General features: G+C 36.1%; 2 protein-coding genes across 2 annotated transcripts; one reads left to right on the forward strand and one right to left on the reverse strand.

The window, feature by feature from the left end:
- Window positions 1–222: 222 nt before the first annotated feature.
- Window positions 223–14,375, forward strand: LOC140802439 (recQ-mediated genome instability protein 1). Its single transcript, XM_073157975.1, has 11 exons — window positions 223–788; window positions 1,753–1,923; window positions 3,919–4,064; window positions 4,432–4,562; window positions 4,915–5,312; window positions 6,078–6,188; window positions 6,310–6,438; window positions 9,127–9,310; window positions 11,048–11,317; window positions 11,396–11,494; window positions 13,765–14,375. Exons 1-8 carry the CDS (start codon window positions 294–296, stop codon window positions 9,292–9,294), a joined length of 1,749 nt encoding a protein of 582 aa, XP_073014076.1. The 5' UTR covers window positions 223–293; the 3' UTR covers window positions 9,295–9,310; window positions 11,048–11,317; window positions 11,396–11,494; window positions 13,765–14,375.
- On the reverse strand, window positions 12,286–15,568 carry LOC140802440 (11-beta-hydroxysteroid dehydrogenase A-like). The gene is made up of 6 exons (XM_073157976.1): window positions 15,284–15,568; window positions 13,908–14,100; window positions 13,745–13,830; window positions 13,118–13,249; window positions 12,886–13,050; window positions 12,286–12,767 (listed from the first exon to the last, which is right to left on the reverse strand). Exons 1-6 carry the CDS (start codon window positions 15,467–15,469, stop codon window positions 12,471–12,473), a joined length of 1,059 nt encoding a protein of 352 aa, XP_073014077.1. The 5' UTR covers window positions 15,470–15,568; the 3' UTR covers window positions 12,286–12,470.
- Window positions 15,569–16,611: the final 1,043 nt, after the last annotated feature.

The following is a 16,611-nucleotide window of genomic DNA, read 5'->3' on the forward strand; positions in this document are numbered from 1 at the left end:
TCTTTTTTTGTTGTTAAACTGAGATATGGGGACATAATTTGATATTTTGTTGTAATTAAATTCTGAAAATTCTAAGAAGAAGAAGAAAGGAAAAAAAGAAAAAAGAAAAAAGAAAAAAGAAAAGCACAATATGCAATATGGACCTTACTGAGATGCACGTGCTACGCACGTGAAGCGCGAGGTCCAATTATAAATAGCCGAGATCGTGGCCATCGAGCTTTTGGAGGGAAAAGCCTTAAAACTCGAAAAAAAGGGAAAAGAAAGGGGGAGAAAAAAAAGAAGAAAGAAATTAGATGAAGCGAAGAAATCTTAGGGTAGTGTGCTCCTCCGACGAGGAAGACGACGACCACCTCCTCGAAACCCTACCTCCCCCTATCCATAACCCTACCCCTAACCCCGTTCCTCCTCCTCCCCTCGAGATCTCTGACGACGAGGACGAATTCGTCGACGTGCCGGATGACCTCTCTCCGCCCTCTTCGTCTCCCCCGATCTCCGCGATCCCCCCCGCCGCCGCCGTGCCGGTGAACGGCGGGACTGGATCCGTATGCCCGATCGATGAGTTCCTCCGGAATCTTGGGCTCCGGCTCCGGCCGGATTGGCTGGAATCGTGCGTCGCGGGCCTCGCGAGCGGCGGGTCCGGATTCGAGGGCTTGGACGTCGCTGGAATGGCCAAGAAGTGTTTTGAGCAGTTCCTCCTTGCTGATATGAATATTTGCGGCGCCGGTGTGCTTCCCGAGAACGTTGGCGGCATGCACAAGGCGGAGCTCGAGGGGCCTTTTGTTCTTCAGGTGCGCTGTTTGATGGTTTATTCTTTTATTTTTCTGAATGGATTCAGTTGTTGTGATGTGAAAGAGAACGATATTAATTTCATCTACTTCTTAAAGAGCTAAGATTTAGAAGCTTCTAATTTTAGGGCTAGAGAATAGGGTTTGCTAGAGTTAGAAAATGCCTCCAATCCGATAAAATTGAAGAAGCTGTAATACGTAATGTAAATATGTAATACATTGATGCGTTTAATTAACTTTCTAGAAATATTAGAGACTAAGAGATGAATATGAATGAAAGAGACTACTTTCTTTACCATGAATGAAAAATAAATGATGTATTTTCAATGTAGACAATTAGACATGTTTCATCTATCGTACTTTAGGAGAAGGTAGGGGGGCATAAGTTGATACCGTAAGCAAGTCTTCCCAAAAGCCTGTTGACTTTGTAATAAGTGTGGTCATGCTTGCATACCAACTTTTTATTCACATTGAAGAGGGACAGGGCTTGAAAAGAATAATATATGGCTTAAATGATCACATGAATTATTTTACTGCAGACGCAGTTCTAAACATTGAATCCCCTTGTAATTTGTATATTTAATTGAAATGAAGCGACAAATATATTTTATATAATGCACTAGCTTTTTTCTACTATCAATATGGTATACCATATTCCAGAGATCCGTCATGTATACATCTTGTAGTATGTATTTGCATGTGATCTTAGTAAAAAGTAAAGTTTATCTAGTACTTTATAAGCATCATAATGTTGATTATTGTTCACAATTTGTCTACACGTATATGGTTCCGATGCTACATATCTAGATATATTACTTTTCTCACACATGTTAGATTTGTTTTCTTTTGTTTACAGTTCACTACAGTTATAAACTCTAATTTGCAATTCCGCAACCTTTTGACTTGCATGTTAATTTATTCCAAGCTGCATGCAACTTTTTTAACCTACATCAACCATTTCTTTTAGGTTGATGAAATTGTCAACGTCTCTGCTCCTATTCGAGAAAGGTATCATGATATACCTACTGGGACTAAGAGGTGCCTAAAATTGTCAATGACTGATGGAGTCCAGCATGTATTTGGTATGGAATATAGACCCATCAAAGAATTGGAAGTTCTTGCTCCTGCTGGTCTTAAGGTTAGTTTTGAATATTTTGCAAGTAGTATTTAGCTATTCATGGTTGTCCATAATTTTAAGAAAGCATACCTTTTGGCACAAATGTAGTTTTTTAAATGATTGGAGGTTGCTCCTTGTTTGACCGGTTTGTCATATTCAAATTGTGGGGAAAAGAGATCAAGTTTCTCTTCCAGCTAATTGTTTCGCTAATATGCAGGAGATGCTCTTTTCCTGGCCATGGCTTTTTAATCTGGGAGGATCATTACCTGAGAAACCAATTTGGCACTGCTAGTCATTAGAGAAAAATATTTTTGATCTTTCATGGGCATTCCCATAGGATTTGAGCTCATGCTTAATACTTCTGGGGAAAGTATGTACTTTCATAGTTCCTTAATGAAACCCGACGATTAGTCACCTTGTTATGAGAAAAGGATTCGACCTCATATGAGCTATGGCCGTCAGTTAAAGAAAGAAGAACAATGATTTTCTAGGATCCCCTATAAATTCCTTGTTTTCTTCTGGGATCAAAATAGTTAATTTTCTGATGCTTTTCATGGTCCATGGTCATTCACTTTTTTATTAGAAAAAGATTCGATTTCATTTGAGCTATCCCCATTTGTTAGAGAAAGAAGGACGATCATTTTCTAGGACACCCCAGCAAATTCTTTGTTTTCTTCTGGGGTCAAAATAGTTATTTATCTGCTGCTTTTCACACTCCATGACGCAGTCACCTTTTTACCAAAGAAATGGTTTGACCTTATATGAGCCATTTGTGTATGACCATCTGTTTGAGAAAGGATGACAATTTTCTAGGATAATCAAGAATTCCTTGTTTCTTCTGGGATCAAAATAGATGTTCATCTGCTTCTTTTCACATTCCATGAATTTCTTTCTAGATTTAGCAGCCTACAAAACTGATCATTCTTTATTGGGTGAAGCTGTTGATGAGTTACTTGATGTTATTTCCCACTTTTATCTTTCTCTTATTCTTCAGTATCTTTTAGTCTTTAATCTGCAATTCTACAAGGTTTACCATCCATTGTACCTCTGTAGTTTGAGGACTTATTTTCAACTGGTTCTCAACTTTATTTATCATGAGATATATGTTTGTCATAATTTCCGAGACACTGGAGTGGAGGCTCACTTTTGCAAATGGGTCAATCCAAGCCAAGTACTGCACTATTTGGATTGATAGGCGAGGAGTCTTCAAGAACTCTCGAAAAAAGCCTTTTCAAAGATAAACTAATGCTTTATCTTACTTGCTGTAAGAAAGCTTCTATTATTCTGACATCCCTCATGCTTATCCATAGGCTTGGCCCAGTCTCCCCACAAGCTACTCAAATAAGGCTTTTTAAAGATGAACTAATACTTGCGCTTACTCTCTGTAAGAAAGCTTCAATTATTCTGAGATTACTCATTTGTTGCTTACATTTAAGCAGCATCATCATCCATAGGCTTCACCCAGTCTTTACACAAGCTTAAAAGAGCCACCTAGTGAGCTGAATACTGTTTAGATGGGCTTTGTTAGTTTTTCATAGGTAATATAGGCATTGCATCAGTTGTAGTTTGTAGAGTACAATATATGAATCTTAACCATTTTCTTCCAGCAGTCTTTCATTATTTGTTCACTTAATAAAAAGACAGATTTACTGGAGGGGAGAACATGATTTGACTGATATCCTGAATGATGTGTACAAGGGGATGGTCGGAGGGTTATTATTATATCATTGCATTGTTCATGCCTTGCCTCCTTTTTCTGAATTTTAATTTTAGCACTGGTAACTTGACTCTCCTGTTTAATTAATTTCTGGTATTAATGGGCAATTGAGATATGCATTTATTGCTTCGTGAAGTTTTCTCATTGCCACTCTGTTTCCCTATACTATGACTTATTTTTTATAAATTTATTAGTTTTGGAATATGTTCTTAGGATTTGAGATTGTTGTTATGCTTGTTAATTGTTCAAATTACACTTAAGATAAATGCTCATGAAGACTCATACATCAGAAATTGTAGATTGTTATCAGAAATGTGCACATACGGAGAGGACTTCTGATGCTAGTCCCTGAAGTTCTGCATGTTCTTGGAGGGTTGGTTGATGCATTGGATGCAGCACGCCAGAGACTTGTTAATGAAGTAAACAAGCCCCCTCGAGGCAAAAGGTACTTATTTACATGATCTCTTCATATCAAGAAGCAAATCTTGGTGGATAGCCCATTGAATGGTTCTAAGTTCTATATTTTAGGTTGTATTAACAATACAGATTTTAATATGAGAAACATAGCCTTCAATTTGCTACATTGACTGATATGCTGAGCATTTTCTTTGTTTTTCCCTTAAATCTCAATGTGATCTTGGTTATGCTATATTTTTCTCTCTCTTCACCAAAATTAAGTTTCATACAGTTAAGGTCTCCAAAACTGCAAACGCATGCCCATTTTTACTGAATTTCCATCTTCTTTTCTTCTAGCTGTCATGTATAAAACAATTACTTGCCGAGTCTTATAACTCTGATTTTTATATATGTAGGAAGCAAGTCGCACTACCTTTGCCCAAAAGAGCTTCTCTTGCTGCTTGGTCATCCGATACAACAAATAATGGTGCATCAGGAAATGTTTCAATGCCTGGGGATGTTGGTGACCGCCGATCAGTAATGCATTGTAACGTCTACTTTGTCATCCTTATTATGTTGGTCTAATATAACACTATGTCATAATCTGGCATTCATTTCATTTGACTATACGGGTTGGTGATGCTCTATAAGAATGCCCATTTTTGTTTTCTTGTTTGGTTTCCAAAGGCTATTTGTCCATCTAATAAATTATTACTTCTCTGCTACCCCAAAGTTGTTTACCCATTAGTGGGATAGCTGCTGCCTCTGATGTGTTCTCTTGCATTTTTAATATTACAAATAATTTGCAACTTTTGAACTTGTTGTTCTAAGCGTTACACCTCTGTTATGGTGTTATACAATCTTATATACTTCTCACATAAACGTTGGACATTTTGCAGCCGCTACTCTTCCTACCACTTCAATTATGGCTGAAGGTATTATTGTTGAAGAATCCAGTTATCCTCCTGCTGGAGAAAACAATTTAGAAGAACATGGACCTCTGCATGTTGAAGAAATTACCATGGAAGAGCTTGCTGCTCCCTTTGTTGGAGAAAATAATGTAGGAAAACCTCATTCTGTCAACAACATACCAGATATTGACCCTGAATTTGCTGGTCCTGCTACTTCAGGAGTTGAGGTTACACATGCTTCGGAGGTTGAGGATGCTGTTGATGTAGTGGAGCATCCTCTCAATTTAAGTGCCGGCAAAGAAATGCCTTTCACATACCTGGCTTGTTTATTGGCTAAATGGACAACCCAGAAGGATAGCAAACCCTACATTCATGGGAAAATCAAGGTTCTTCAGCGTTTGGCTTTTACTTGTTTGGTTGCAGTGACACCTACTATCTAACCAATCAGTCACTAAACCTTTTTGTGATTTTATCTTGTCTCTGCGATTTGAGCTTTCTTTCTCATTTCTTGTGTGTAGGAATATGGTTTTTTCTAGACAAGATTTTCATATTTACATTCTAATACTTGTTGTCATTTGACTTGCCACAAAATTAGTTCCCCAACAAGCATTTTAGACTGAATGAAATGTACGGTTTACCATTACCTCTCAGATGTATTACTTTTCCATTTAAAATTTTGTGATCGATAAGAAGAAAAGGTTTTGATTCCTGTAAATAGTTGTATTCATTAGCCACCTTATATAACAAATGAAAAAGGTCTACTGCCTGTTATCCAGTGTATCAAAAGTTTTGTGAAAATGGAGCTGCAGACGACTGATATTATCACACTTTTGTCCAATATAATCAAATATACTTGAAACTTTGAAGGCCTTATTAGAGAAAGTAATAATGCTTTTCATACTGCTTCTGATGTGTCGATATATTAATCTTAATTTGCTTTGGATCTTATGCCTCTTTAATGGGAGTACCAATAAGTATTTCTATAACATTATGTTTAATACATAATTCATAACTGTGTGCATATAATTATTTATACTTCTTGTTGCTTAGTTGTCTATAACATAAATCTTAATTACGATAATCCGTTATAGTGAACTGATTTAATGCACCATAACAAATTAATGTCATAATGCTAAAAGGAAGTCTTGCAGTGTTTTTTGACAGGAGTCAAGGGATTTCAGTTCAAAGAACGCCACAAATTTGAACTTGACGTTTATGTCGATGACGGCAGTCTGATTTCTGAGGTCCGCATCGATCACAACGTGAGTCTACATGTATATATCTCTGCGGAGAATTTTATGACTTCTTATATATTGCAGTAGGTTATATATGTATAAAATCTGTCGGCTGATTGTCTTATCCGATGATTTCTCTTCTCTTCAGGTTGTACAGAATGGTATAGGTCATTCTCCTGAGGAGGTTACTGCTGCTCTTTTGTCTTCAGACAAGAAAATAGTAGCAGATATGAGGGAAACTATGAGAAGATTTCAGCTCTTCTTGGCTAAATTTGAGGTGGCTCAGTTTTTCTATTCACGAATTGCAATATATATGTACATATACATGCACAAATTTGTTAAGCTTTTACTCATACATAGGACAACATTAATTTTCCCAGGAAATAACTCATGGTTGTTCCTAGTAGATAGGGTGCAAGATGGATTTTAATGGTTGACATTGATACTCATTGTTCGTTATGTTAGATGTCTAGAAATACATTGACACAAACTAAAATTATTTAGTTAACTGTACACCATAAACCAAGATCTTTTTTCAGGATGACAATTTGATGTTGCTCCTAGAACCAAGATTTTATATCATGATGAACTATTAGAATCATCATTACAGATATCTGACATGTGAACCATATTGGTATTTATTATTAGGAACATTGTAAGCCATCCTCATATTGTAACAATCATCTTCCTAACCCCACGATTACTATGAGTCCCAAATCTGAAGACAATTGAATTCCAACTCACGAGTAGAAAGTTAGGAGTTGTTGTGGATCTTTGAAGTTAAGAGGTGGTGAATGACCTAGGGTTATGGTAAGGTGGTGATGGCAATGATGAAAATCGATGTAACCAATTGAGAAGTGATAGAGAAAAAGTAGAGTTGTTCCTTAGAGTCAAAGGGGTGTGGCCAAACGAGAAGATAGCCAGCGGTGGCTAGTCTTGGTGGTGGCTAGAGCTTCCACGGCTTGAAGGTAGTCGAACAAGGAGGAAGGAGACAATTTTATGAAACTAATCCGATACACCAAGATGACTAATCTGAAGACACTATGAGTCCCAAATTTGAAGATAGAATTGGATTCCGACTCACAAGTAGAAAGTTAGGGTTACTGAGAATCTTTAAAGTTAAGAGGTGGCGAATGACCTAGGGGTTATGGTAAGGTGGTGATGACAATGGTGAAAATCGATGTAATCAATTGGGAAATGATAGAAAAGAAGTAGAGTCATTCCTTAGAGTCAAGGGGGTGCAGCCAAACGAGGAGGTAGGCGGCGGTGGCCAGCCTTGGTGGTGGCTAGGGCTTCCACGGCTTGAAGGTAGTCGAACGAAGAGGAAGGAGACAATCTTATGAAACTAATTTAATAATCCAAGATGACTAATCAGGTGCACACCATATCTATTTATAAGTAGATTTTTGATTTGACTAGACTTGGCAATAAGATCGAACAAACTCGAATCTTATGTCTAACATAAGCAAAAACACTTAATTAAAACACCTAAACTAATTTCCTCGTCGTCGGACGTTTGAACAGTCTTAAGGGTTTTCAAATACTTAATTTGTTTTCTAGCCCTCGGGTAAATGCGTTCAAACATCCTTGAGGGCGTTCGAATGCTTAATTAATCTTCTACTTGCGGGAGTTTGCCTTTAAATGTCTGTAGGGGCCGTTTGAATGTCTTAATACTTTTTTCTGCTCTCGAAAATTGGTGTTCAAACCCCTGAAGGGCCGTTTGAATGTTCAATCCCAAGATTCATTCTTTTAACTATTGGAGCCTTTATTTTCTTCATAAGCAACTACTATCTAACCACTACACATATATACTTTCATGTGCGCTCATCACAGAGAAAACAACATGGACGGATACACAAAAACATACGCATTATAAATATCAACATACACAAATATATGTAGATATATATTGTTAATATTGATTATCTTGTTGTTGCTATAATCAAAGTAGTCCCAATACATTTCTACAAATATCAGAAGAAAATGGATCAAATATTACATGTAAATTACTCAATTTTGAAGCCAATATAGTATTGCTTTAAAAAATTATATATGTAAACACGCATATCAATATATATCACACATAGACAAATGCACACAAGTTGTAGCTGTTTGTACATGTAGAGAACTTAAATGTGAAAGCAGGTGTCATGGTGCAATGTGTATTTCAATACACACACACATATATATTCGATATGTATTTTTATTTGTTCTTGCGTATGATGTTTTTCATCCTATGGAACTTTACTCTTGATTCTTTCAGTGCTTATTACATAGCACTTTGACTGATTGCAAATAATAAACATGTTCTTTTTAATGATTTTGTTACTTGGTAAAATTCTGATGTAAGAATAGCTAAATTTGCTCGTTTAATTGCTAGTGTTTCACTTATTGCCAATCTTGGGCAATCTATGATTTGATGAATGCCACACAACAGTAAGCATGTGCAGTGTCTGATATTTAAACATACATATGGATGTTTGAATAATGGTCTAAACTTCATCAAATGTCTTGAAAGATTAGTATCTGTAAAATAAAATTTAAGTTACAGAAATTTATTACTACAGGATACAAAATGTGTTCGACACCGAAAATCAAGATGCCAACTTTTATTCAATCTTACAGTCTTGCTATTATTATATTATAATTTCATATAGTGAAATTGAGAAAGATATTCCAAACTATCTAGAAATTTTATGAATAGTGATAAAAGATTTCACATGTCTACTGTAAAGGTATACTGAAATTTGTAACTAGCAAGTCTTTGGACTTCACATTAATTTCCCTATGTTATACATGAACTTTGTGGTCTATAGTGTCTGCCAGCAGCTCAGGGCACTTGTGGAGAGCTTCGATCAGAAAATGCTCGTGGATATAGACATATTACTTTTCATGTATCTTTCCAATTGTTCCATGAAATTTTAATTACTAGACAATTTTAAAAGTTATTTCATGTTGATGATAGGGTACAATGCTTGTGGAGATCAATGAACACTCTACTCTTCCTATTGTCCTTGAGATGAACCAAGGTTGCTCAACATCAGACCCATTGCTGCTTCTTAGAAGATTGAAGAAGTTCACACCTCAAAATCTGTGGCATAGAGATTTAGAATGCATTGATGTTTCTCCATAGTTACATCTTTTTTCTGGTAAGAGTTATAGCTATTCAATGGTACCTAATTCCACTTTTATATTTTGATGACATGAAACTTGTAAAGGATCATGCATTTGTACTACAGAACTAACTCTGAACATGCCTTTTTCTTGAATTGATTTAAATGCACAAGCATATGCATATAATGAAGTAAACAATCTCAGTCTATAGCTTTTTTATTTTGGCTGAGAAACAGCCAAAAGGCCAAAGCTGCCTAACATTGCCGTGTTTAATATATAGTGTGTCGTGGAAGTGCTTATCCCTGCTTTGTTGCATTTGTTTGCTAGATGATTCTTAATACATAAAATACATTTGTTGTTATTTCATTATGATCAAATTGAATGCATCATGCTTCAAAGTTGCGGTTGGTTTCGAACCCTTAGAAAAAATAAATACTTCAAACCAAACTAGACTGAGTTTAGCCTATTACAGACCAAAATAGATGTCAAAACAAAAAATTTTGATTGCTCTTAACCAATGAGTTTCGGCTTTAGCTTTCATTAAGTTTCCGCGATAATATTCCATCTCAGGTGAAACTTCAAACCATGAAATGCATTATTAAAAAAATGCCTATACATTGTACCACACAATTAAAGAATAAATATAAGTATTGTCTACAGAGTTTCCTTTGCAATTAATAATTAACTTAATGAGACTTAGATGATGAATCACTGCTAACATTATTGTACCATGCTTATTTTGTCATAGTTATTCTTATATAGCTAAATATCATTATATTAATGTCTACTGTGCACTGTCCATTTTCTGTGCAATGTTATCCATTTCTTTTACCTTCTCGTCCATATAGATGTTAGGTTTTTAATGTTGGCAATTGTGTACAAAATATTCTAAGTATTTTTATTTATGTATATGAATATATTTATAAGTTTTGATAATATTCAGACTGAATATTTTCAAGATATGGAACATATAAGTCATCGCGTTGGCATCATATTCGAATGTTGACTCAGATGTTTACACATACAGATGTGGTATTTTGGCCATTTGAATGCACCCTTGAGTTGTTCACACATATATATGTCTAGTTGCACGTTCGAATGTGCCTAAAAAATAAGTAACTGCGTTCGAACGCGCCTGAGAAATAAGTCACTGCGTTCGAACGCACTTGGGCTCCGTTCAAACGCACCCATGCAACATGCAATTTCTGGAGTTTTGTGAGACCTGTTTTTACTTGAATTTGATATTATCTTGTTAATCTATATAAGAGTTGGGATGCCCTAACCCTAAAGACGGTTATTTCTTTTGAAGTGGAGTTTTTGAAGAAACAACGTTCTTTCATCGACAAGGTCCGTCTTATCTTCTACACATCAATATTTTCGTCTTAAGGGTCATTAAGGTGAAAGATCAATTTCAAGGGTTAGTGAGATTGGAGATCAATTATGGGAAAATCGTGGGCTTTAGCGACCAAGATTGAGGAAAACAAAGCCGTGGGGATCGATGAGTTATTTTATAAGTCAGTCTTGTAAAGTGTTATAAGCTTTTAGTGATTGGTTTGATTCGAGTTTAGATCCGTAATTTTTTTTTGTTTAGATTTTTTCACGTAAAAAATCTTGGTGTTCATCTTTGCTTTGTTTTACTTTATAATTTATATTTTAGCATATTTACTTAAACAAAGAAGTAAAAATATTACTTAGGGTTTAAATACATACGTGTGACTAAGTATTTTTAGATATTAATGATAAATCTAAAATTATGAGTTGTTTGGTGACAGGAATATGCTGGCATTGGTTACTTGCATGGAATGTGAATGTCCAAGTTCTTACCATGTAACCAGCAAAGGTTTCAATGGGAGTAAAAGTTAAAATGTTTGACCTCTCTGAGGATCTATCTGCAAAATTCTTTCCCAAGTATGATATGAGCAACTAATTGCTAAATGCTGAAACAATTCCTTTTTGACACATTTGCCATCATCCCGAGTGGTGGCATATCTGTCAATGTAAGTAGGGAGGAAGGGCTTAACCTTGTTATCACTGGTTAAAAGGTTTGTTGCATCTTCTCAATCAATATTTTTCTTTTGTATGATACAAATTTTAACCATATATTTACCTTGTATTTGCAGAAAGATGTTAAGATAAGTGCTTGAAATGATCAAGGTTCAGGCCGTGAACAAGTGCCAACCAGATGGTTCTGCAGGATCTCTTCTGTCATTTCTGTGGAGGTAAGTTAGACGATTACACCCATGTACTAATGCGCATATTTCCTTGAGAACGCAATTAGAATTTAAATTCATTCAAACTCTTATATTTTGTGTAATCAAATAGGTTCTACTTAATATAGATCTTTTCTTTTCTTTTTTCCATAATGAGCTTCTCATAATTTTGAACTGGTTTTCATTTTAAATTAAAATCTCTTCACTTCACTGCTTTTGCTAAAATCCAAGTTAGAAAGGCTCTTAGTATTGCCAAGGCCGAAGTAGACGGCACATAAGTATGGCTGCAAGTGGTTTGGATTGATCTCTGTCCTAACTCGAACTGATCAGATGCAAAACAAACTTTATTCGGACTCATTGGCTTGGCTGGAAATCTGGCCTACTTCAAAAATCACGTTGACTTTTACTTTTGAGTCTACTTTCTGGCTTGATACTAGAAACCAGCAAGTGACAATTTGGGTCTAGTTGGCTATACTAATTACCAGCCCAGTCCAAATTTCAGCAAAACCCAAGCCCAAACCTGGTAGATTTGATTCATATTAAGAAAATTTTACATATGATAAACTGGAACCCTTCGTTTCTCTTCCAGTGCTACTGTGCTGTTGATCTACATCATTTAGGACCCATTTCATGTGAAAACATAGATAAAATCATAAAACCAAGTATTGGTGTCCTTGTGCCACGGCGATGAGGGATTGCATGATGAAAGTGTGGACTATTAATGGCGAATTATTCTGGATCTTCCGAGGTATTTGCTAATGTGTTGGGGAGTTGATATCTTTGTTTTTCTCAATTGATCATTGGATTTCAAGCTACTCATTGCTTCAATAGTAAGTGAATAAATTGTACAATGTACCATTATTATGTCATTATGTGAAGAAGCAAAGCAGACCTAAGGTCCACATGGGACAGTTGTAAACTTTGATGATGACCAGTATACATGCATTTTCTCTAATGGTAATCTTAGGTCTTGTACCATCACTAGTCATTCATCTTTTTTAAAAGCAGCAGAATGAATAGCAGATGGATACAGAAACTTCTTGGCTCCCGTTACCTCCAAGATCCTCTTGGTGAGGGGGATATTGCTCAATGGATTGCCTGCTTTTGCAACGTAGAAGGAGCACGAGAACCAGTTGATTACCTCAGGGGCAAGGCACATTACCATATGCAATGTCCTATACCAGGATGGCCATGTCACATAGTCTTGACCCCTGCAAGCGCTATCCACGACAATTGTTGCTAGCCTTTTGGTGTTTCCAATAGGCAGTGGACCTACTTGGATCTGCAATTTGGTCATCCAAACAGTTTTAGATCATTAAGTTAAATTTGATTCATGGCATACATGTTTAATATATTCTACATGATGAGTTGATACTAGTGACAGGGGTTTAGAAACATACATCTCTGGCCTCTTCACTAATTCCTACTTCACCACTGTTTGAAATGAATTTGCCTTTGGTAATCTCTGAAACAACATATCCAGGAAGTACTATTGTAATTTGTATCTCCGAGCCTAACTCTGACCTTATTGTCTCATAGAATCTGATCATTGCTGCCTTGCTTGCCTAATTAGAAGACCATTAGTGTTAAAGACAAATATTGAGTGCTATATGTTGGAAATTTGTCCCTTACATTGTAGAAGCTCAGTCTTGCTGCAGGGACTCGTCCTGCTATTGAAGCCGTTGCTATGATGTTTCCCCTGTTCTTTTTAAGGTGTGGAAGGGCATAATAGGTTGGATAAACAGCACCCCAGAAATTGACATCCTGAGTAAAATTTGTGGCATAATTCGATGTCCTTGTGGAAAATTAAATTATCCTTTTAATTGTGATTGACAAGCTAACGTTCATAATTTATCTTTGAAGTATATTAATCTTCAATATTACTAGAAAAGGTAATATGACTTAATTCTCATAATCTTTTGGAAAATATGATTTAAAAAAACCTAAATCATCAATTAAGTAGATCCTTGCTGTTGTACTCATTGTAGTTCTGGTTTATTTGCCGTAGATTAATAAACTGTTAATAAATAGTAAATTTATTGCTGAAAAAGATGTAAATGTAGTAGTTGTCATTTTTTTTCATTTGAGCGTCAACAAGATCTTTTGTTACTCTTAAGAAATGATGTTTTCAAGGTTTACATAATTATTTTGAAAATTATGTCAAATTGAAAGTACTTTTAATGTAATCTGTATCAACTTGTATCCTTGGCATACTGCACTTTCTCATGCATCGTATTGAAAACTTTAATAATGTGTTACCATCACTTTGGTGAACGCAGTGATATTGGTAATATCTTCGAAGAAGCAGCTGGATCCAATGCCTGCATTTGCCACCAGGTGATTCACTGCAAAAGAAGCTCGTAAATCAAACAAAACCTCACTGGACCTTATGGAAAGCGAGTAAGAGAGGCGTTATACTAACATTGACCAAAGTGAGCAACTGTTTCCTCAACAACCCGCTTTGACTCGTCAGGGTTGGAAATATCGGCTGGGAGGACAAGGACATCAGGTGCACCGAGGTCTTGAGCAGTCAGGGCAACATCATGGAGAGCTTGCTTCCTCCTCGCCACAAGAGCCATGGATGCCCCTCTTCTGGCATATTCATAAGCCAGTTGCTGTGGAAAGCCGGAAATTAAGAGGAAGCGATGGAAAACAGAGAACTGCGGATGACATACAACTTGCACCTTATTCAGATACATAAATGTACTACATTTTACTGCTCTTGTAGTTTGCAATTGATTTGCCTTCATAGTTTTGAGCTTCATGACATTTTGTTAGATTATCCTAAGTGTCAAATTTGCTGGTGGATCATATGGTTATGCAAGTTGCAATGGATGTGCTTGACTATAATTATGTTTAACCACCCTTTTAAATAAATAATTTTGGATTAGATTAGCAGCATACTAGATGTAAAGGTCTACTGTTTTTCAAACCAGCCTTCAATCGAAAGACACGTCGAGGCATATGAGGTATGAATTGTACTGTTTCTCATGATACCCATCTTGTTTCTTTCCATTTAACTTCCTCTGTGATGTTCATTTTTGAATGTATCATAGAGGATGGGTGGTAACGAAGCTGGTGCAGAGTTCTTCTAGGCCTGTAGCCATTTCAAGGTAAACTCTTATGCTTAAGTTTCCCTTTTGTTCATTACAATGCCTGAACTTCTATAGTCCTCCCTCTTTCTGTGAGGATCCGAGGTAATGTTCCTGAACTTCTTTCATGATCACTAGGAATATCTCTCAAATATGAGGTCTTAATCAGAAATATGAAAACTATATAGAAAAAAGGGGTCGGATTAAAAGAGCTTGAAGCTTTGGTGTCGAACACAAAATCACAAAAATATAGGCGTTATTTGAAAATTTTCTTAAATTGTGAAAATAAGTTTACAAGCTAGAACATAAAGTAGGCCTAAGATGGATGTTTCGATCTCAGTAGGATAGCAACTCTCAACAGAAGAAACTTGATCTTCTCAACTATATGGAATCTCCCCGTCCTCTTTATGGCTTAGATGGAAAATGCCAGCTTACCATTTTATGTTTAACATCTCTTGTATTGTTTCCTCTTTACATAAGTGGAACATTTCCAGATCAACTAAAATTGATCGTGTGACAAGCATGTAAAATTTTCTTAATGAAAAGAAAAGATCAAACAGAAACTAAGGAAAGCTGTAACATAAAGCTAATGCTCAACTATTACCAAGTGTGACAACAAAATAGATTAAAAGAGTGAAATATAGATAATGAATAGAGACTAGAGAGAGCTATATATATATATATATAGGTTATACTATCAACTGACCTCTCCGATGCCTGAGGAGGCACCGGTTATAAGGACCACCTTCCCTGCCATGTCCTCTTTTCTGAAGGGCTTCACAAACCCTCTGCGAATCATCCTCCAAACAAGGGAGATTGGGAAGTAGACTGCCAAGAACACGGCAATGGTGATGTGCAGCACCACACTTGCTAACCCATTCACCAAATCCATCACACACACACACACAGAGAGAGGCACAGAAGAGAAAAAGATAAGAGAAGAGAGTTAGATATGGGAGTAAACGTTTGTGACAAAAGGAGAGACCTTTTTATCGAGTAGCGTGGAGGGCGTTTTACATGTAATGCAATAGAGGGGGGAGGGGGGGGGGGGGGCCCCAGTTGGCAAATAGCTTTGGGACTGCCTTTTCTTTTCTTAATCAGAATTACCATCTCAATTTTTAGAACATTACACTTTATTGGTGAAATCATTTAGGAATTAAACTTGACCTGACATTCAAAACTATGAGAAAGAAAAATATTAATTTTACAAATATTACATGAACGAATGGAAAAATGCTGGTCCATTGTCCTCCTCTAATTTACACTTTTGGTCAAATAGTAAGGCTTTAAATTAAAACTAAGATTAATAGATCATTTCAAACTTAGATGTCAATTGTCATCTTAATTTTAATGAATGCCTCAAACTGATCGATTACACCGAGAAAGAGAGTACAAACGATAGAATCATATGGTGGAATTAATTAATCTAAATTTGATATGAATCTTAAATACCCAACCTTGGAATTTATATTCTCAAATCAGTCACACCAATGGTGCCCCAGTGGGATTGGCTTGCATGTCTCCTACTTGGAAATTAGTAATGCCAAACATTGTAGTTAGTAGCACGAAAGGGTGATGAACCCATGGACGGTTGGTAGTTGCAACTAAATAATATTTGGAGTGATCCATCTCATCTCAGCTGCCTTGAAAGCAATTTCTTGATGCATTTAGTGGATGTTTTTTGAGTGCACTACATGTCCTTACATCTTGACTTAACTTAATCTATGATTAGTATCTATACTCGCTATCTAACTTAGTAATTTAGGATTTCATAAAAAAGATTTAAAAAAAGGAAAAGTAAATGGGTTGGAATATAAACCACTGATGTTTCTCAAACGAGTTACACGAGTTATATGTATTATTTTGATATAAGTAAATTAGTTAGTCGCAGACGAGTTACGACGGTGTTAAATTAGTTGGCAGATCATGTTATAAATATTGCTGGCAGGTTATATAAATGGATTAAATTTTGAAATATATAAATATGATCTTTTTAATAACTGGTTAGATGGCTCAACCCGTTTATAATGCAAG

The sequence above is a fragment of the Typha latifolia genome, chromosome 15 (genome assembly GCF_019914945.1).
Source record: "Typha latifolia isolate L0001 chromosome 15, TyphaL0001v2, whole genome shotgun sequence".
Lineage (NCBI taxonomy): Eukaryota > Viridiplantae > Streptophyta > Magnoliopsida > Poales > Typhaceae > Typha > Typha latifolia.